Source organism: Oncorhynchus kisutch, linkage group LG4 (assembly GCF_002021735.2).
Source record: "Oncorhynchus kisutch isolate 150728-3 linkage group LG4, Okis_V2, whole genome shotgun sequence".
NCBI classification, from domain to species: Eukaryota; Metazoa; Chordata; class Actinopteri; order Salmoniformes; family Salmonidae; genus Oncorhynchus; species Oncorhynchus kisutch.
Window position 1 is genome coordinate 33749934 of NC_034177.2, and position 23368 is coordinate 33773301.

The 23368-nt window shown below is 40.2% G+C and overlaps 1 protein-coding gene across 18 annotated transcripts in view; it reads left to right on the forward strand.

The window, feature by feature from the left end:
* LOC109889412 (C2 domain-containing protein 5) overlaps window positions 1–2561 on the forward strand; it is a 46523-nt gene extending 43962 nt beyond the window's left edge. For all 18 annotated transcript variants that reach the window (XM_031822857.1, XM_031822863.1, XM_031822862.1 and 15 more), the window contains 3 exons: window positions 852–1048; window positions 1217–1363; window positions 1529–2561. In XM_031822857.1, coding sequence (XP_031678717.1) covers window positions 852–1048; window positions 1217–1363; window positions 1529–1654 — 470 coding nt within the window. In that variant the 3' untranslated portion in view covers window positions 1655–2561. The remainder of the gene's footprint in view (window positions 1–851; window positions 1049–1216; window positions 1364–1528) is intronic.
* Window positions 2562–23368: the final 20807 nt, after the last annotated feature.

Consider the following 23368-nt stretch of genomic DNA (forward strand, 5'->3'; position numbering starts at 1 on the left):
GAAGCAGGTTCCCAAGGATTTGCCTGTATTTGGCTCCATTCGTTGTTCCTGCTTTTCCATTTCTCAAGGATGGAGACCACTGTGCTTTTGGAAACTTTCAACACTCTAGAAATTGTTTTATACCTTTCCCCAGATAGATTTGCGATGAGGCATATATCTGGGAGATCTACGGACAGTTCCTTGGACTTCATGGTATAGTTTCTGCTCTGACATGCCCTGTCAACTGTGGAACCTTATATAGTGTTTGTTTCTAAATCATGTCTAAACAATTTAATTGGCCACAGGTGGACTCCAATCAAGTTGTAGTGAAATCTCAAGGATGCACTTGAGCTCAATTTGGAGTGTCATAGCAAAGGGATGTGAATACTTATGTAAATGAGATTTCTGTATATCATTTTCAATAAATTTGCAAATTATGCGGTATTGTGTGTCGATGGGTGGTTTAAAAAAAAAAAGTGTTATATTTAATCAGTTTTGAATCCGGCTATAACAACAAAATGTGGAATAAGTTAAGTGGTATGAACATTTTCTGAAGGCACTGTAAATACATACACACGTGGCTGAGGCCTGGCCAGTGTTGAGGCTGTATGGCTGTTTGTCTGTCACTGCCTGGCAGCTTACGCTTTCATCATTGTGATTATTCTGTCACCATGCTGCCCTACATGCTCACATGCACACAGCTTATAGTTCACATTCAAATTTCACACACTATGCATCCATTTTCTTCCAGCTCATAGCCCATCATGTCTGCTATTCTATGTGTCGCCATCTAAAGGCTGAGTCTGTTATTGCCATCCATTCCTGTTTTTTTCTCTCACTCCCTTTCTCTACCCCCACCACCCCTCCTCCAGTCTCGTCTTCAGAGCGCTGCAGTCCTCTCCCAGAGGGGCGGTCCCGGTCGCTACGCTCCACCAGGTCGTTGCCATGCGGTGCCCCTGTTACTGTGGTGAAGATGACTCCTCTGTCCTTCCTTCCCGGGACGCGCATTGTGAAATACTTAGGAATCATCAACATGTTCTTCATTAGGGAGACCACGTCACTACGAGAGGTACACGTATACACATGTTTGTGTGATAGATTCCTGAAGATGTCATCAGAGATGAATAGGAAATGTTTACATTTTTCTGTGGTGTGCGTAGTCTGTTCCTCTGCTCGCTCATAGCAGTGATATCTCAATGGTTAGCATATTTCATGTGTGTGTGTGTGTGTGTTTTAGGAGGGGGGTGTAAGTGGCTTCCTCCATTCCTTCATAGCGGAGGTGTTTGCCATGGTCCGTGCCCATGTAGCAGCTCTGGGGGGAAATGCCTTAGTGTCATACAGCATGAAGGAGTGTGTCTTCATGGAAAACCCCAACAAGAACCAGGTACAGTAACACACACTGTTCATTTGCTTTGTTAGTCAAAGAACTGGAGGCCTATAGCATTACAAGATTTTCTCAAAGAAACAACAGGTTAAAGAACCTCATGTCTGTCCTCTCTCCCCCTCTCTCATTCTCTCCCTCTCGGTTAATCTCTCTCTCTCTCTCCAGGCTCAGTGTCTGATTAATGTTAGTGGTGATGCTGTTATCTTCATCAGAGAATCAGACCAAGAGGCCATACCCCCTCTGTTGACCAGCAGACAGACCAGCAGCACTGGGGCTGACGGGACCACTTGACACACAATTGAGTCTAGCCATCCAAATAATCGTGATTTGTGTCTGCCTTAAACAGATGGAACGTCTTAAGGTTAGGTAGGACCCCACAAATTACACATGCAAACAAACACACAGTTAACAAGTTGGAGAAATTGTCTCTCATTGTCCATTGAGATACTCTACAGAAGCCATTTAGACAGGCAGTCTGTCATTTCTCTCTCTGTTGTTGATATAAGACATTCCAAAACATGGTGAAGCTTTATGCAGCTAATAGACCTATCTCTCTCCATCCAGTCTCATCAGTCACTAGCCGGCCATGCTAGAGCGGACAAGGTATTCATTAATAGACAGCTCCGTACAGGGTTGTAGATGGCCATGGTAGAGAGAACTAAATTGTAGAAATAAGTATTTTAATTGTCTGTCAGGCGATATTTGGGCTAACACACACGCCCTGTGGACAGCCTCCTGCCATCCTCCTGACTGTCATGACTGCAGTCTTCCAGGTCTCTATACTACTGAACTCTCCTGTCTTTAACGATCATGTAAATGCTGGAAAACAAACTAATTGCAATGACACATTTTTGTTAATTGTTTAGATGCCACTTTTGTTTGTGTAAATGTGTGCTACAATCAGATTTGAGTATTTTTATAATGTAAAATGATATTCGTCAAGTCTAATGAAATTCTGGAAGTTTGATTTATATGGTGTAAGAGAAGTAAGGGTACAGTGATCTGTTCTACTGTTAATGAATATAACCTGTCTCTCTTTCGCTGTAGGACTTGAATGTACGTACATACATACATAGACTGTGTTGCTTAGTGTCTGCATGTATCTGTTATTGCCATGACTGTCTGTCTGCTCGTTGCCTGATGATCCGTCCTGCACAATAAACTAAACTAGTCCTGTTGACTAGTAACTTTATTCCTAGTTATACGTACATCTCTGCCTCAATTGCCTCATGTCTCTGCACATCGACTCGGTGCTGGTACCCCATGTATATAAACACGTTATCGCTACTCATTGTGTATTTATTATTACGTGTTACTACTTTTCTATTATTTCTGTTTTCTTTCCCTCTGCATTGTTGGGAAGGGCCCGTAACTATTTTACTGTTAGTCTACACCTGTTGTTTACGAGGCATGTGATGAATAAAATGTCATTTGATACAGTGAAAAACAGCTTGCCAGTGCCTGTTCCTACCCTCAATGTCAAAGCAGATAACATTGCTTTGAAATCATTCATTTGTAAACGAGAAATGACAAGTTTGGTGTTTGAGGCCGCACATATAACGTCAAGTTCAGTACCAGAGGTACATGATTTAGGGCTAAGACAGTGCAGTATGAAGATGGGCAGAAACCCTGATAAAGTTGTAGGCGATGTCATGGGGACGTTGGCTAGCTAAGCTCATGCCTATGCGCAGTTCGAACTGCGCATATGCAGGTTGTCAAATCAGACGCCTTCGATGTATAGTTTTTGACTAAAATGAAATGTCAGTGTGTCACTTTCACGGGGTAGGCGTGATAACATGTTCAACTACTGAAGACATTGGCTCCAATCTAGGTTGTGCCTTTAGATTATGAGAAAATGTACAAATAAGGAAGAAAGTTTCACTTATCTCGTTGACTTCTCTAACCCCAGACCTCAGCCTGGTCTTCGCAAGTGTTCCCGGGAGTCTCGTGATGTTGCGCCTCTGGGTTTAGAAACTCTGTGTTTAGGGTGTCTATCCTGCGCATGTGTGGCAGTCTTTGCCTTTCCCCCTGAACATTTTCATCCATCTGTAGCGACGTGTCTCCACCACTGATATAATAATGCCATGTTCACATGCTAGTCGGAACTCGGAAATGTCATACACGTGCTGCGTTCAACCAGGTAGCACGTCGGACATTTCCGAGTTTCCTAGTTTGTATGCATGTGAACACAGCATTAGAATGGTCTTCATCTCAGTGCTTGTCTTCCGGTCCCGCTACAGTAGCCTACTGACGGTCCCTGTTGCAGGAGCAGAGGGAGAGGAGGCACCCAGGAAAGGGCTAAACACAGCGCAGACATGGGCTGTATCACTCTGCCGCGCCGCCTATTCCTCTGGCGCATGGCTCTCATCTACATGTTCGCCATTGGCCCCCTCTACCTACACATACCAGATAAGCTATCTAGCTAGCTGTCCCATTTTAGTTAGGATAGCTTTCTAGCATACAGTCATTGCTTTATAACCAGTTAGCTAGTTTTCAACATTTGATTTGTTCTCTAATTCTTTGTGTGTTTAATCTGAGTCTATTATGGTCATACATTTGGCAGGAGGTTAGGAAGTGCAGCTCAGTTTCCAACTCATTTTGTAGGCAGTGTGCACATAGCCTGTCTTCTCTTGAGAGCCAGGTCTGCCGACGGCAGCCTCTCTCAATAGCAAGGCTATGCTCACTGAGTCTTCACATAGTCAAAGCTTTCCTTCATTTTAGGTCTGGGCATCGCTTCCTTTTAGGTGGTTGTAGAATTTAACGTCTCTCTTCTGGATTTTGATAATTGCCAGCTATCGGCCTAATTCTGCTCTGCATGCATTATTTGTTGTTTTACCATGTACACAGAGGGTATTTTTGCAGAACTCTGCATGTAGAGTCCCAATTTGTGAATTCTTCGTTGGTGAGGGGACCCCAGACCTCACAACCATAAAGGGCAATGGGTTCAATAATTGATTCAAGTATTTTTTTACAGGTCCTAACTGGTGTCAAATTTTATGTTTCTTTTTGATGGCGTAAAAGGCCATTCTTGCCTTGTCTCAGATTGTTCACAGCTTTGTGGAAGTTACCTGTGGTGCTGATGTTAAGACCGAGGTACGTACAGTTTTCATTCACCTTAACCAATTACATTTAAACTCAGTTTTTCACAATTCCTGACATTTAATCATAGTAAAAATTCCCTGTCTTAGGTCAGTTAGGATAACCAGTTAATTTTAAGAATGTGAAATGTCAGAATAATAGTAGAGTGATTATATTTTATTTCTTTAATCACATTCCCAGTGGGTCAGAAGTTTACATGCTACCAAATACTAATTGAGTGTATTGCCTTTTAAATTGTTTAACTTGAGTCAAACATTTCTGGTAGCCTTCCACAAGCTTCCCACAATAAGTTGGGGGAAGTTTGGCCCATTCCTCCTGACAGAGCTGGTGTAACTGAGTCAGGTGTGTAGGCCTCATTTCTCGCACACGCTTTTTCAGTTCTGCCCACATTTTCTATAGGATTGAGGTCAGGGCTTTGTGATGGCCACTCCAATACCTTGACTTTGTTGTCCTTAAGCCATTTTGCCACAACTTTGGAAGTATGCTTGGGATCATTGTCCATTTGGAAGACCCATCAGCGACCAAGCTTTAACTTCCTAACTGATGTTTTGAGATGTTGCTTCAATATATCCACATAATTGTCCAACCTCATGATGCCATCTATTTTGTGAAGTGCACCAATCCCTCCTGCAGCAAAGCACCCCCACAACATGATGCTGCCACCCCCATGCTTCACGGTTGGGATGGTATTCTTTGGCTTGCAAGCCTCCCCCTTTTTCCTCCAAACATAACGATGGGCATTATGGCCTAACAGTTGTATTTTTGCTTCATCAGACCAGAGGACATTTCTCCAAGAAGTACGATCTTTGTCCCCATGTGCAGTTGCAAACCGTAGTCTGGCTTTTTTATGGCGGTTTTGGAGCAGTGGCCTCTTCCTTGCTGAGTGGCCTTTCAGGTTATGTTGATACTTTGGTGCGAAAAGTGAAAATCAATCCCAGAACAGCAGCAAAAGGACCTTGTGAAGATGCTGGAGGAAACAGGTACAAAAGTATCTATATCCAGTGTTGGTAGATTGGTGCACCACTATAGTCGATATACACTGCTCAAAAAAAATAAAGTGAACACTAAAATATCACATCCTAGATCTGAATTAATATAATATTCTTATTAAATACTTTTTTCTTTACATAGTTGAATGTGCTGACAACATCACACAAATGATCAATGGAAATCAAATTTATCAACCCATGGAGATCTAGATTTGGAGTCACACTCAAAATTAAAGTGGAAAACCACACTACAGGCTGATCCAACTTTGATGTAATGTCCTTAAAACAAGTCAAAATGAGGCTCAGTAGTGTGTGTGGCCTCCACGTGCCTGTATGACTTCCCTACAACGCCTGGGCATGCTCCTGATGAGGTGGCGAATGGTCTCCTGAGGGATCTCCTCCCAGACCTGGACGAAAGCACCCGCCAACTCCTGGACAGTCTGTGGTGCAACGTGGCGTTGGTGGATGGAGCGAGACATGATGTCCCAGATGTGCTCAATTGGATTCAGGTCTGAGGATCTCATCTCGGTACCTAATGGCAGTCAGGCTACCTCTGGCGAGCACATGGAGGGCTGTGCGGAACCCCAAAGAAATGCCACCCCACACCATGACTGACCCACCGCCAAACCGGTCATGCTGGAGGATGTTGCAGGCAGCAGAACGTTCTCCACGGCGTCTCCAGACTCCGTGAGACAGATGTGCTCAGTGTGAACCTGCTTTCATCTGTGAAGAGCACAGGGCGCCAGTGGCGAATTTGCCAATCTTGGTGTTCTCTGGCAAATGCCAAACGTCCCCCACCTGTGGTCGTCGGGCCCTCATACCACACTCATGGAGTCTGTTTCTGACCGTTTGAGCAGACACATGCACATTTGTGGCCTGCTGGAAGTAATTTTGCAGGGCTCTGGCAGTGCTCCTTCTGCTCCTCCTTGCACAAAGGCGGAGGTAGCGGTCCTGCTGCTGGGTTGTTGCCCTCCTACGGCCTCCTCCACGTTTCCTGATGTACTGGCCTGTCTCCTGGTAGCGCCTTCATGCTCTGAACACTACGCTGATAGACACAGCAAACCTTCTTGCCACAGCTCGCATTGATGTGCTATCCTGGATGAGCTGCATTACCTGAGCCACTTGTGTGGGTTGTAGACTCCGTCTCATGCTACCACTAGAGTGAAAGCACCGCCAGCATTCAAAAGTGACCAAAACATCAGCCAGGAAGCATAGCAACTGAGAAGTGGTCTGTGGTCACCACCTACAGAACCACTCTTTTATTGGGGGTGTCTTGCTAATTGCCTATAATTTCCACCTATTGTCTATTCCATTTGCACAACAGCATGTGAAATGTATTGTCAATCAGTGTTGCTTCCTAAGTGGACAGTTTGATTTCATAGAAGTGTGATTGACTTGGAGTTACATTGTGTTGTTTAAGTGTTCCCTTGATTTTTTTGAGCAGTGTAGATACGTTTGTACCTGTTTCCTCCAGCATCTTCACAAGGTCCTTTTGCTGCTGTTCTGGGATTGATTTGTACTTTTCTTTTACTTTTCGCACCAACGTACGTTCATCTCTAGGAGACAACGTGTCTCCTTCCTGAGCGGTATGACGGCTGCGTGGTCCCATGGTGTTTATACTTACGTACTATTGTTTGTACAGATGAACGTGGTACCTTCAGGCGTTTGGAAATTGCTCCTAAGGATGAACCAATCTTGTGGAGGTCAACCATTTTTTCCCCCGGGGTTTTGCCTGATTTCTTTAGATTTTCCCATGATGTCAAGCAAAGAGGCACTTAGTTTGAAGGTAGGCCTTGAAATACATCCACAGGTACACCTCCAATTGACTCAAATGATGTCAATTGGCCTATCAGAAGCTTCTAAATTCATGACATCATTTTCTGGAATTTTCCAAGCTGTTTTAAGGCACAGTCAACTTAGTGTATGTTAACTTCTGACCCACTGGAATTGTGATACAGTGAATTATGAGTGAAATAATCTGTCTGTAAACAATTGTTGGAAAATTACTTGTGTCATGCACAAAGTATATATCCTGAATGACTTGTCCTAAAAACTATAGTTATTTAACAAGAAATTTGTGGAGTGGTTGAAAAACGAGTTTTAATGACTCCAACCTAAGTGTATGTAAACTTCCGACTTCAACTGTATAGTTTTTGTGTGCTTCAGGGCAACGGTGTGTAGATGGAATTTGTATTCGTGGTCCTGTCAACTGGACCTTTTTTGGAACACCATTATTTTTGTCTTACTGCGATTTACTGTCAGGGCCCAGGTCTGGCAGTATCTTTGCAGAAGATCTAGGTGCTGCTGTAGGCCCTCCTTGGTTGGAGACCGAAGCACCAGATCATCAGCAAACAGTCAACATTTTTGACTTCATATTCTAGTCAGATGCTGCAGACTGTAGAGTTATTGTATGGCAGTAAATCCATACTGGGAAGTTCATTATCGCCAATTCGTTGATATATATACAGTATGTCGTTGTTGAAGAGAGTGGGGCTCAAGCTGCATCCCTGTCTTACCCCACAACCCTTGGAAAGAAATGTTTGTTTTGTTTTGCCAATTTTAACCGCACACCTGTTGTTTGTGTACATGGATTTTATAACGGTGTATGTTTTTCCCCCAACACCACTTTCCATTAATTTGTATCGCAGACCCTGATGCCAAATTGAGTCAAGCTTTTTTTAAATCAACAAAGCATGAGAAGACTTTGCCTTTGTTTTTTTTTTGTTTTTTGTCAATTAGGGTGTGCATGGTTAATACATGGTCTGTCATACAATAATTTGGTAAAAAGCCAATTTGACATTTGCTCAGTACATTGTTTTCACTGAGGAAATGTACGAGTATGCTGTTAATAATAATGCAGAGGATTTTCCCACGGTTGCTGTTGAGGCATATCCCACAGTTGTTATTGGGGTCAGTCCTTGATACCAAACATTGGGGAAAATGCCAGAGCTGAGGATGTTAAGTTTAAGTAAAGCCAATTGGATTTTGTGGTCTGTATATTTGATCATTTCATTTAGGATACCATCAACAGCACAGGACTTTTTGGGTTGGAGGGTTTGTATTTTGTCCTGTAGTTCATTCAATGTAATTGGAGAATTCAGTTGGTTCTGGTAGTCTTTAATAGTTGATTCAAGATTTGTTTTCGATCATGTTTTTGCTGTTTGTTCTTTGCTATAGAGCCCAAAAAATAGGAGAAGTGGCTTATCCATGCATCACCATTTTGGATAGATAACTCTGTTTGTTTAGTGTGCTCCAATTTTCGCAGAAGTGGTTTGATTCTATGGATTCTTCAATTACATTAAGCTGATTTCTGACGTGCTGTTCCTCCTTTTTCCATAGTGTATTTCTGTATTTTAGTGATTCACCATATTGAAGGCTCAGATTTTCTGGGTCTATAATATGTTTTTGGTTGGAAGGGTTTCTCAATTTCTTAATATATTTTTTTTTTTGTCATCAAACCTTTTGTCATTGTTAATTTTCTTAGGTTGTCTGCTTTAATTTTTGGGATTTGATAGGGAAGCTGAGAGGTCAAATATACTGTTTAGGTTTTCTACTGCCAAGTTTACGCATTCACTATTACAGTGAAATGTTTTGTCCAGGAAGTTGTCTAGAAGGAATTGAATTTGTTGTTGCCTAATTGTTTTTTTGGTTGGTTTCTACACCACTTTCCATCTATAGCATTTCTTATTATTATGCAGTTCCTTTGGCTTTGATGCCTCATGATTTAAGTATTGCTCTATTTTGCTGTGATCTGATAGCGGTGTCAGTGGGCTGATTTTGAACGCTCTGTGAGACTCTGGTTTGAGGTCAGTAATAAATGAATCTACAGCACTACTGCCAAGGGATGAGATGGAGGGTCATCACTAGCTTCCATAGCCACGGTCATAAACCCTGCATATTTTTTAATTAAGCATGAATGAATTTTTTATTATAATTTTTTATGTTCTAGCCAATTTGGGCTGTGGAATATAGTGGATACCAAGCCGAGTAGACTGGACACATGACATTGCATCCACCATGGAGCCCAGTTTAATAAAATTACTATACATAAAATCCTGAAAAAAAGATTTTTCACCCTGCCAGCTCCTATTGAGCACCATGGTACCAACATGCCTTCCGAACGTTCTATTCTCAGCCCACTGTTCTGCATCACAATGCTATTGTCACTGTTGGCAATGACTTCTACCCACGTAAAGCTACTTCTGTGGATTTAATATGGCATTTGGCAACCAACTTTAAGGTGCATTATCGCCACCAACTGGACTTGAGTGTGGACCAAAGACAGTGAAGATCTAAATGCTACCCAATATTCGTCTCCCTAAGGAAACAAAATACATAAATACTACATCCCCTGAAGATTTCCCCAGCACTTAATCCTGGCTCTTCAACCTCATTACTCCTCATATCTAATAACAATCGCTCCCTTTCCCTATTTCTGGCACTGAAATAGAAAATGTTCCACTGTTCCACCTCCTGAAAATAATAACACCTCCCGGTTTGTTTCCCCACCAATTTCAATGTACTATTGAGCCCTGTGTCCCAGTCTTGTGACTATACTTTCCTACTATCTCGGCCTGAGGACCTCCCTGCCCCCACCTTTTCCTGGATCTTGTACAGGTGTCTTCCCTTTCTCTCCCTGTTCCACAACTCTTGCCATTTATTTTGAACCACTGTTCTTATTAACCCCTTGGCTTCTGCTTTACTGATTTGACATTTCCATCTCAACATTAGGATGTTTTAAGAGCCTGCTTGGTGACAACATCTACGTCCTCATTCCCCTCTACTCCCACATGAGCTGGTACCCAGAGGAACATCACAAATAACCCAATTTCCTTCACCCTATACAAGCACCGCAAAACCTCATACAGTACATCATGTCGCTCTGAGACACTAACTTTAGCTCCTCAGTGCTGCACAGGAGTCCGAGCAGATGACTACTCTGTCTGGCCTCACCTCCTCCACTCACTCTGCAACCAATAGTAAGGCCAGCAACTCCATTGATTAAACAGATAATTTATCCATTGATCTTTTTGTCACTGCCACCTTAAACTCAGGAACATTAAAAGCTGCACCTGTCCTCCCTGTTTGAGTCCATCTGTGAATATATTCAAGAAAGCATAGTATTGTGGCTTTAAATGTTCACTTAAAACTGAATCTACTCCATGCCATTGCCTATTCTCCCATAGCTTGCATTCAGATTTCATTCATGTTCCCTGCACTCTAGGATTACCTTTTTTTGTAGGCTGTATAGCCTTATGCCCTTGTAGATTTACCCAACATGTCAAGGCTAGCTCTCCCAACTCTACCTGCATCGCTGCCACCAGGGAGGTCCTGAGTATTCCACAACATATTCTTAGGGTTTGGGCCTGCATTAAATCTAGCTGTTTAAAAAATGTCTGAGCCGCTGCTCCAAATGCTATACCTCCATAATCCAGTGATGACCTTAACAGCGCTATATATATCATTATCACTGCCATTCTATCTGCACCCAATCCATTCCTGACAAGCAACGCATCACATAGATTTTTTTTCTCATTTGAGGACTACCCTGTTAATATGCTCCGCCCATGTGTCAAACCAGAGCCCCAGGATCCTAAACCCTCCCACCCTCTCCAGATTCCTTCCATACAACTTCCAAGTATATGTATATTTCCTCCCCAACCTTCCTTCTTGAAAAAAATAAAACTTGAAGCCCCACCTGAGGGAACACTGCTCAACTTCCCTAATCACTTCTTGAACTCTTCTGGCTGTATGGGTACCCATGTAAAGCTTGTGTGCTTACCCAAAGATATTAGAGAAAATAAGAGAAGAATCCAATTGAGCAATGACTGGGGGACTGTATAACGCCCCACCCAGCAGACTGTCGACCAATTAAGTTCACGTTGTAATGCTGCATCACACGGTTGCTAAACTGATTTTTACGTAATCCCCTCTCAAAATCAGAGTATGAGTTGAGAAATCCACGTCCTCAAAAGTACGTAATGTCACGATTCCAAAGCTATATGACATTACAGAGAAGGTAGTCATCTTACATCTCTGAAAATATTTGTGATGTTGTACTTCTTGTTCACTAAATTCATGCTAATGTTGGGTTTTTGAGCTAGCGCCCAATTGACTCCCATTCACTCCTTGAAGGAGAGCTCCCCCTGCCCCAAAATACCACGCGCGGCTCATTGACGATGCATGGGAAACAGACATAATTGGCATTAATACGATTTAAGTGGAGTTTCCATCTCCTCAAATGATTTTTGATTTACCGCAGGTAATTAACAAGGTTACGGCTTCTTATTGGGAGATCACTATTCATCTGCCTACACTTTGTGGTGACCCACGTAGCCAGAGATGGCTGGCACCTACCCATCAAAAGGTAAACATTTTCTGGTCTAGTGGTTAGAGCGTTGGGCCAGTAACCGCAAAGGCGCTTGATCGAATCCCTGAGATGACAAGGTAAAAATCTGCAGTTCTGCCCCTGAAAAAGGCAGTTAACCAACTGTTCCCCGGTAGGCCGTCATTGTAAATGCGAATTTGTTCTTAACTGACTTGCCTAGTTAAATAAAGGTTAAATAAAAAATGTAATATTAACACCATGATGAAAACATCACGACAACAACAACCTGGGCATGCTCAGACTCTAACACTCTCCACCTTGCTCTTTCTGTTTTCCACTCTCCTCTCCTTCCCGCCAACGGTATCCAGGATGTTTCTTCTCCTGGAGACAGGGTTCCTGTATGTGCTCATCGCCCCATTGAAGTCTGTGCCAGGGTGGCTGTGGGGCAGAGAGCATAACCATGTAACCCCAGGTTGATCCGCTAGCTGCTTTTTAGAATGATGTTCGCCTCCGGAGTCCTCAAACTGGCCTGTGTATGTGTCTCTCTAATGTGGTTGTATGTATTTATCGCTCTATCCCTGATGTACACTACCGGTCAAAAGTTTTAGAACACCTACTCAGTCAAGGGTTTTTCTTTATTTTGACATCAAAACTATGAAATAACACATGGAATCATGTGGTAAACAAATCAAAATATATGATATATTTGAGATTCTTCAAATAGACAGAACAAGACGAAAGCGCAAAAACTACACAACTTTGTCTCCACTCTGCTTTCGAGCAGCTATTTGCAGCTGATTCTGACCGGTCCAAAGAAATTACAAGAGCGATAGGTTGGGCCTACATTTATAGCTGCGGATATACGCCCATTCTTCGTATTTAAGAGGAAAAAAATTCAGCCTCGTGAAAGTGCCACATTACGAACTTCACCCTCTCACACCCATTTCAGAATAACAGGTCCTAGCCGCTCTATATAAACTAAAGCCGAAGTTGTCAATGAATTTGTCAATGAATTTGCCAACGCCCCCGGTGTTTAGTTTACTACAGATGGATGGACATCCAGGGTTACAGAGAGCTACTTAACAGTGACATCCCATCACAATATCCCGGAGTGGGAAATTAGAAGTACTACAGACATGCTCCCTTTATGAGAGTCACACAACGGTGCATATTTTTCTATTTGTACAAAGACAGAGCATAGGCCTATACAATGTCTTAGCCAGGTTTACATAATTGATTTCACACACATATTGCACTTAATTATGTTTGATGAGTAATGGTGTGTTTTCATTTAAGAAAATGCAGTAATGTGCATATTGATGTATTTGCTCCAAATTCATATGATCCTACGTTTTTTGAGTCTCTGAACAGCATATTATTATAATTAACAGAATTCCATCTGGTTATTGGGACAGACATTCATGTAATTTTGTACATGCAGGACAAATCTAATAAGACAACCACAATCCAGTTTCTCAAAAACGTGAAATCACACACAATTACTGGGCCCTTCTGTAACATGCCATTCACATCAATGTAATGTTTCCCCTATCCGCCTGTTCCATTGTCTGTTCCATTTTCCGTGTAGCCTGCTGCTGCATGTAACTGTCAAAATAAAGGAAACACCAACATAAAGCATCTTAATATGGAGTTAAGCCGCCAGAACAGCCTCAATGCGCCTTGGCATAGATTCTACAAGTGTCTGAAACCTTCTGTGTGGAAGCACCCCATGCTTGCATTATAATAATTCATAATGATCATTAAAAACTGTCTGAACGCCAGATTATATGGGATGCCACCACTATGGGATGCCACCAAAGGATTTATTCATTTCGGTTGAATAAATCACAATTAAAGAAATTAGAATTGAAAATGTTAACTGTGTTAGAGTGTTCTCAACAAACAGACCGGGTAGCTATTACTCTTTCCAAAGTTGATATAACAGAGTGTTGAATTTGCCATCCATTTAGTTGGACTCAACCATTACTTCCATGGTAATCATCCCAGTCATTTACTCGCTAACATTTATCTAACTAGCTATTATGTTAAGGTAAGGATAGTTAGCTAATTCAGTTTGGACTTAAAAAAAACATTAAGAAAAATGAAACCCTCCTACCGAACCCTGCACAACTAAGATTTTTTTTTAAAGGAGCCCAGCACTAAGTTTTGGCAAGTAGGTTAGGACATCTACTTTGTGCATAACACAAGTAATTTTTCCAACAATTATTTACAGACAGATTATTTCACTTATAATTCACTGTATCACTATTCCAGTGGGTCAGAAGTTTACATACAATAAATGAACTGGGTCAGAAGTTTACATACAATAAATGAACTGTGCCTTTAAACAGCTTGGAAAATTCCAGAAAATGATGTCATGCCTTTAGAAGCTTCTGATAGACTAATTGACATCATTTGAGTCAATTGGTGGTGTACCTGTGGATGTATTTCAAGGCCTACCTTCAAACTCAGTACCTCTTTGCTTGACATCATGGGAAAATCTAAAGAAATCAGCCAAGACCTCAGGCAAAAAATTGTTGACCTCCACAAGTCTGGTTCACCCTTGGGAGAAATTTCCAAACGCCTGAAGGTACCACGTTCATCTGTACAAACAATAGTACGCAAGTATAAACACCATGGGACCACGCAGCCATCATACCGCTCAGGAAGAAGACGCATTGTGTCTCCTAGAGATGAACGTACTTTGGTGCAAGAAGTGCAAATTAATCCCAGAACAACAGCAAAGGATCTTGTGAAGATGCTGGAGGAAACCGGTACAAAAGTACCTATACCCACAGTAAAACAAGTCCTATATCGACATAACCTGAAAGTCTGCTCAGCAATTTTTATTTATTTATTTATGTCACCTTAATTTAACCTGGTAGGCTAGTTGAGAACAAGTTCTCATTTGCAACTGCGACCTGGCCAAGATAAAGTAAAGCAGTTCAACGCATACAACAACAGAGTTACACATGGAATAAACAAACATACAGTAGAAAGATCTATATACAGCATGTGCAAATGAGGTAGGATAGGAAGAAGCAAGCAAGAAGCCACTGCTCCAAAGCCGCCATAAAAAAGCCAGACTAAGGTTTGCAACTGCACATGGGGACAAAGATCGTACTTCTTGGAGAAATGTCCTCTGGTCTGATGAAACAAAAATAGAACTGTTTGGCCATAATGACTATCGTTATGTTTGGAGGAAAAAGGTGGAGGCTTGCAAGCCAAAGAACACCATCCCAACCGTGAAGCATGGGGGTGGCAGCATCATGTTGTGGGGGTGCTTTGCTGCAGGAGGGATTGGTGCACTTCACAAAATAGATGGCATCATGAGGTTGGACAATTATGTGGATATATTGAAGCAACATCTCAAGACATCAGTCAGGAAGTTAAAGCTTGGTCCCAAATGGACAATGACCTCAAACATACTTCCAACGTTGTGGCAAAATGGCTTAAGGACAACAAAGTCAAGGTATTGGAGTGGCCATCACAAAGCCCTGACCTCAATCCTATATCAAATGTGTGGGCAGAAAAAGCGTGTACGAGAAATGAGGCCTACAAATCTGACTCAGTTACACCAGCTCTGTCAGGAGGAATGGGCCAAAATTCACCCAACTTATTGTGGGAAACTTGTGGAAGGCTACCCAAAACGTTTGACCTAAGTTATTAAACAATTTAAAGGCAATGCTACCAAATACTTATTGAGTGTATGTAAACTTCTGACCCACTGGGAATGTGATGAAAGAAGTAAAAGCTGAAAGAAATCATTCTCTCTACTATTATTCTGACATTTCACATTCTTAAAATTAAGTGGTGATTCTATCTGACCTAAGACAGGGAATTTTTACTCGGATTAAATGTGAGGAATTGTGAAAAACTGAGTTTAAATGTATTCGACTGAGGTGTATGTAAACTTCCGTCTTCAACTGTACTAACTTGACTGTGTACCGGGGTTCCCCAATTTGATCTTATCCCAATGTAATCAAGGTAAGGAAATTATGTTTTTGTGAAATACTGCAGTGCCTTTCGAAAGTATTCATACCCCTTTACTTATTAGACAGTTTGTTGTGTTACAGCCTGAATTTAAAATGGATTAAATAAATATTTTTATCACTCATCTACACACAATACCCCATAATGACAAAGTGAAAACATGTTTTTAGAAATATTGGCGAATGTATTGAAAATGAAATTCAGGAATAACTAATTTACATAAGTATTCACACCACTGAGTCAATACTTTGTAGGAGCACCTTTTAAGAGTCTTTAAGAGCTTTCCACACCTACATTGTGCAACATTTGCCCATTTTATTATTTTCAAATTCCTCAAGCTCCCCAATTGGTTGTTGATCATTGCTAGACAGCCAATTCTTGTCTTGTCATAGATGTTTAAGTAGATTTATGTCAGAACTGTAAGGAACATTTACTGTCTTCTTTGGTAAGAAACTCCAGTGTAGATTTGGCCTTGTGTTTCATGTTATTGTCGTGTTGAAAGATGAAAGATTCATCTTCCAGTCTCTGGTGGGAAGCAGACTGAACCAGGTTTTCCTCTAGGATTTTGCATGTGCTTAGCGCCAATCCGTTTATTTTCTTTATCCTGAAAAATCCCCAGTCCTTAACAATTACAAGGATACCCATAACATGATGCAGCTACCACTGTACTTGATAATATGGAGAGTGGTACTCGATAATATGTTGTATTGGATTCGCCCCAAACATAACACTTTGTATTCAGGACAAAAAGTGGCACATTTTTTGCAGTATTACTTTGGTGCAAAATGTAGGTTTTGGAATATTTGTATTCTGTACAGGTTTCCTTCTTTTCACTCTGTCAATTAGGTTAGTATTGTCGAGTAACTACAATGTTGTTGATCCATCCTCAGTTTCTCCTATCACAGCCATTCAACTCTAAAGTTACCATTGGCCTCATGGTGAAATCCCTGAGCAGTTTCCTTCCGATCCGGCAACTGAGTTAGGAAGGACGCCTGTATCTGGGTGTATTAATACACCATCCAAAGTGTAAGTAATAACTTCCCCATGTTTCCCCAAAGGGATATTCAATGTCTGCTTTTTTTTACCCATCTACCAATAGGTGCACTTCTCTTTTTTTGTTAAACCTCCCTGGTTTTTGTGGTTGTGTCTGTGTTCGTAATTCACTGCTTGACTGAGGGACCTTGCATATCATTTTGTATGTGTGGGGTTCAGAGATGAGGTAATCATTCAAAAATCATGTTAAACACTATTATTGCACACAGAGTGAGTCCATGCAACGTATGTTACTTGTTTGACATATTTTTACTCTTGAACTTAGTTTTGCCATAACAAAGGGGTTGAATACTTATTGACTCCAAGACATTTCAGCTTTTCATTTTTTATGAATTTATAAAAATGTCAAAACACATAATTCCCCTTTGACATTATGGGTTATGGCCTTATAGAGTTGGTTGAGACCGGTCTTAGTGCCAGCTTCGCTTTGTGGTGGTAAATAGACGGCTACGAATAATACAGATGAGAACTCTCTTGGTAGATAGTGCGGGCGACAGCTTATCATAAGGTATTCTACCTCAGGCGAGCAATACCTCTAGACTAATTTAATATTAGACATCACGCACCAGCTGTTATTGACAAAAATACACACACCCCCACTCGTCTTACCAGAGGTAGCGTCTCTGTTCTGCCGGTGCATGGAAAATCCCGTAAGCTCTATATTGTCCGTTTCTTTGTTCAGCCACGTCTCAGTGAAACATAAGATGTTACAGTTTTAAATGTCCCGTTGGTAGGATAATCTTGATAGTAGGTCATCAATTTTATTTTCCAACGATTGCACGTTAGCAAGGAGACTGGAAGGCTTTGGGAGTTTGCTCGCTCGCCTCCGGATTCTCAGAAGGATCCCCTATCTGCGTCCTCTTTTCGGGCATCTTTTCTTCACGCAAAGATGCAAAATTATAAAACAAAGCACCTTGCATTGGTTGCTTTGGTTAAAGGGATAATTTGGGATTTTGGCAATGAGGCCCTTTATCTACTTTCCCAGAGTCAGATGAACTCATGGATACTGTTTTTATGTCTCTGTGTCCAGTATGAAGGATGTTAGTTAGTTTTGTGAGCCAATGCTAACTGGCTTTAGTGCAATGACTGGAAGTCTGTGGATATCTGCTAGCATGCTAACGCTAGTTAACCATTGCGGTAGTTAGCAACTTCCTTCAAACTGCACCCAGACATAAAAATGGTAACCACGAGTTTATCTGACTCTGGGGAAGTACTGTAGATAAAGAGCTTCATTGCCAAAATCCCTAATGTATCCCTTTAAGATAGCGACTTCCAAATAATTACTCTCCCTACCAAATTTCTTTCCAATTCAGGCATTGTTTCTTCATTAAAGTACAATATGCCGCAGTAGGCCTACTGGCCTTGTGGTCCTGTAAGAATATATAAAGGTTCACTGTTGAGTGTTATCATGTTCTATAAATAAATCTCCACTATCCACACAAAACGTTACACTTAGTGTCACAACCAGTCATGATGCCTTCCTCTGATTTTCAAACAAATCACTTCAAAAGTAGGCAACCTGTGCATGTTCATCCACTCCAAAATAATCCAAGTAGTGCAATGCATGTATACTCATGCCATTTGATGAATGGAAATATAAATCTCTTGACCAAACACCAGACATTGTGCCTAATGTCATTCAGCAATTTCCATTGATTAGGCCTACGTTAATTGATGTGTCTTGCTTACAAATGTACCTTTTTTGTAGCCTGAAATGTCGGGACACCTGAAATAGGGCTGAAACTGTCGTGGGAAAAACAGCAATTTACTAGATTAGGCTACAATGTGTAGGCCTATTACCATAAACTCCAAATAGCCAGTTATGTAGAGGTAAAAAAATAGGTGGCTAAACTGATTGCTGGTCGCAGGGAAAAAATAAACACTCCCTATTCTTTCAATGCATTTTTCTGATAAAGGTGGGTAAACTGCGTTTAGTTGAATTTAAATCCAAAATCTATTTTTATTTGAATGATATCATCTCACACAGCCTTTTATCCCCAACAAGTAAATTTGATGGAAATACATCTCAGGTGGGAAAATGAACATTTTGTTTTTATGTAATTTAAAAAAATATATTTGCATGAAAATCTGTAACCAATTGGATGGAAACCTAGCTTGTGTCTGATTTTTGTTTTATGAAGAAAATATCACTAATCATTTCCTCTGTTATTTATATAGTGTGGACCACAATAGAAAATGACAGATCAAAGCTGGGCACTTGAAATGTAAGTCACGACTGTAAAATGAAATGGTCAAGAATGCAATATTAATGGTTTGCAATGGTTTTTACAATTGATTTCATCCTGTCCAACATATGCCTGCAAGCTCACATTGGACCAAAACACAGCATACGGGTATCTGATTCGGTCTAAGGAGAACAGAAAAGTGACATGGGGAAATAAAAGGAACAGCTGTATCCTGATCACCCAGAGAAGTTTGAGGAATGGTCACAAGTGCTGTGTAGAGAGGGTCTGACTGAACACTGTTACTGGGAGGTAGAGTGGAGGGGGAAGAGGGTTGATATAGGGGTGGCATGTAGAACAAGCAGGATGGGGGAAGCTAGTGATTAGACTCAACAACAAGTCCTAGAGTCTGGAGTGCTCTGATGACAGATACTTTCTGGCACAATTATCATAAAACCGTCATACCTGTCCACTCATCCCGCACCAACAGAGTAGGTGTTTATCTGGACTGGCCGGCCGGTACTCTATACTTCTACAGCATCTCCTTTGGTGCACTGACCAACCTGTTCACATTCCACTCATTCACTGAGCCCCTATACCCAGGGTTTGGTCTGGCTCTTTCACTGACCCTGTGCCACTTAGCTATAACAGTGTTAGGATAAAGGACCTATCCGTTCTACTATAGTGCTACTATAGCATGCTACTGTGATTTTAGTATTGTTTTCTCACCTTGAAATTTGTACAAAAAGTGCTCATAATATCAGGACAGTATGAGGACCATGTGTGAAGCTGTAATGCTTAATATGTAACGTATGGATGAGCAGACGGTCCGCCTTCTCTGTTTAAAAATGCATTGTAGTACCATAATATGTTTGTAACAGTTATGGTATACTAGCTATACACAATGTGTTTCACTGAGAATCCAGCAGAATCCGGAAAAGAAACAGACAAATCTAGGTCGTTAGATTTCTCCAGCTTCTTCTGCAGTTGTTCTAATAATGTCTGGATATTTTTTTGCTGAATTAGAAAAACATTAAACATTTTAGACTTATATCAGAATGGATTGTTTCAAAGCCAAGCTGATTTGGAATGTTTGTATAACAGAGCAGAACAGTATGATATCAGCATGAAGCCTCACTTTCACACAGCTCTCTTTTCCTCCTCACAGGTCCACTGTGTCGTCCTCTCTGTTCTCCTCTGGAACCATCTCTCTGCCATGTTCACACCCGGGTTGGGCGTCTCAGCTCTCTTTTCCTCCTCACAGGTCCACTGTGTCGTCCTCTCTGTTCTCCTCTGGAACCATCTCTCTGCCATGTTCACACCGGGTTGGGCGTCTCAGCTCTCTGTAAGGAGGTCTAAGATCCCTGCACTTTTTCCCCGTAGATGGTTCCGTTAAACCGCAATACAGCTGGAGGTTGTTGGAGATCAATGTTTTACTTCTGTTCAAACCAGAGTGTCCTATTAAGACATGAGGTGCATTCTTCCCTTGATTCCTTGCATCCTCTCTCCTACTCCCTCCCTCAAAATGCAGGCTACAAATTGAAGGGTACTAATACTAAAGTGAGTTATAAATGTATGTGGGTATTAAAACTCTGAACTTGTATTACTGACGGTGGACAGTGGATAATATTTAACATGATAGTCTACAAATGGAAAATAGTAAAAGTCGGGGCATATAATTGAAACATTTGAGAGTGCACAAAGGTTAAACGGCAGTCATCAGTTTGGTAATTAAATGGAAAAAATGAAGTAGATATTTTTCCACTTGGAACCTGACAGGTTGCTCAACCTTATTAATGGTTTTCTCGTACATAAAGCTGGTGGAATTAAGTCAAGGTCAGAATACGCATATCCGTAGACACTTCTGCCATCTCCAACACCAAACGAATAGCTGGCTGGTACATCCATTTCCCCATGCTTAAGTTCAAGGTCAGAATGCGCACAGACAGGAAAGTGCATGAAAAAGGAATTAAGTTCCATTTATGTGCGCATATCTTGGTTCTGAATTGCCCCTTTTAAAGACGTGTATGTTCATGTAACTTTTAAAGACGTGTTCATGTAACTTTTAAAGATGTGTTCATGTAACTTTTAAAGACGTGTTCATGTAACTTTTAAAGACGTGTTCATGTAACTTTTAAAGACGTGTTCATGTAACTTTTAAAGACGTGTTCATATAACTTTTAAAGACGTGTTCATGTAACTTTTAAAGACGTGTTCATGTAACTTTTAAAGACGTGTTCATATAACTTTTAAAGACGTGTTCATGTAACTTTTAAAGATGTGTTCATATAACTTTTAAAGACGTGTTCATATAACTTTTAAAGACGTGTTCATGTAACTTTTAAAGATGTGTTCATGTAACTTTTAAAGACGTGTATGTTCATATAACTTTTAAAGACGTGTATGTTCATGTAACTTTTAAAGACGTGTATGTTCATGTAACTTTTAAAGACGTGTATGTTCATGTAACTTTTAAAGACGTGTGTGTTCATGTAACTTTTAAAGACGTGTGTGTTCATGTAACTTTTAAAGACGTGTGTGTTCATGTAACTTTTAAAGACGTGTATGTTCATGTAACTTTTAAAGACGTGTATGTTCATGTAACTTTTAAAGACGTGGGTGTTCATGTAACTTTTAAAGACGTGTATGTTCATGTAACTTTTAAAGACGTGTATGTTCATGTAACTTTTAAAGACGTGTTCATGTAACTTTTAAAGACGTGGGTGTTCATGTAACTTTTAAAGACGTGTGTGTTCATGTAACTTTTAAAGACGTGTATGTTCATATAACTTTTAAAGACGTGTTCATGTAACTTTTACAGACGTGTTCATGTAACTTTTAAAGACGTGTTCATGTAACTTTTAAAGACGTGTTCATGTAACTTTTAAAGACTTGTTCATGTAACTTTTAAAGACGTGTTCATGTAACTTTTAAAGATGTGTTCATGTAACTTTTAAAGACGTGTGTGTTCATATAACTTTTAAAGACGTGTATGTTCATATAACTTTTAAAGATGTGTTCATGTAACTTTTAAAGACGTGTATGTTCATGTAACTTTTAAAGACGTGTATGTTCATGTAACTTTTAAAGACGTGTGTGTTCATGTAACTTTTAAAGACGTGTGTGTTCATGTAACTTTTAAAGACGTGTATGTTCATGTAACTTTTAAAGACGTGGGTGTTCATGTAACTTTTAAAGACGTGTGTGTTCATGTAACTTTTAAAGACGTGTTCATGTAACTTTTAAAGACGTGTGTGTTCATGTAACTTTTAAAGACGTGTATGTTCATGTAACTTTTAAAGACGTGTTCATGTAACTTTTAAAGACGTGGGTGTTCATGTAACTTTTAAAGACGTGTGTGTTCATGTAACTTTTAAAGACGTGTATGTTCATATAACTTTTAAAGACGTGTTCATGTAACTTTTAAAGACGTGTTCATGTAACTTTTAAAGACGTGTTCATGTAACTTTTAAAGACTTGTTCATGTAACTTTTAAAGACTTGTTCATGTAACTTTTAAAGACGTGTTCATGTAACTTTTAAAGATGTGTTCATGTAACTTTTAAAGACGTGTATGTTCATGTAACTTTTAAAGACGTGTTCATGTAACTTTTAAAGACGTGTTCATGTAACTTTTAAAGACGTGTTCATGTAACTTTTAAAGACGTGTTCATGTAACTTTTAAAGACGTGTTCATATAACTTTTAAAGACGTGTTCATATAACTTTTAAAGACGTGTTCATATAACTTTTAAAGACGTGTTCATATAACTTTTAAAGACGTGTTCATATAACTTTTAAAGACGTGTTCATATAACTTTTAAAGACGTGTGTGTTCATGTAACTTTTAAAGACGTGTGTGTTCATGTAACTTTTAAAGACGTGTGTGTTCATGTAACTTTTAAAGACGTGTATGTTCATGTAACTTTTAAAGACGTGTATGTTCATGTAACTTTTAAAGACGTGTATGTTCATGTAACTTTTAAAGACGTGTATGTTCATGTAACTTTTAAAGACGTGTTCATGTAACTTTTAAAAACGTGTATGTTCATGTAACTTTTAAAGACGTGTTCATGTAACTTTTAAAAACGTGTATGTTCATGTAACTTTTAAAGACATGTTCATATAACTTTTAAAGACGAACGATGAAAGATGAACTTTTTTATCACTCAAATAGGCCTACAGTTTTACTAAATGTTTTCACCATGACCCTTCATATACTCTCTTAGCTACTGGTCTCAAACTTGTAAAGCACATAATAAAATAAATCACTACACGGTACAAGAAAAGTGATGTTCTGGGTCAATTTGACCTTAGTCTATATAACCTTTTGAACGGTGTGTCCTAGAAATAAGCTTTCTG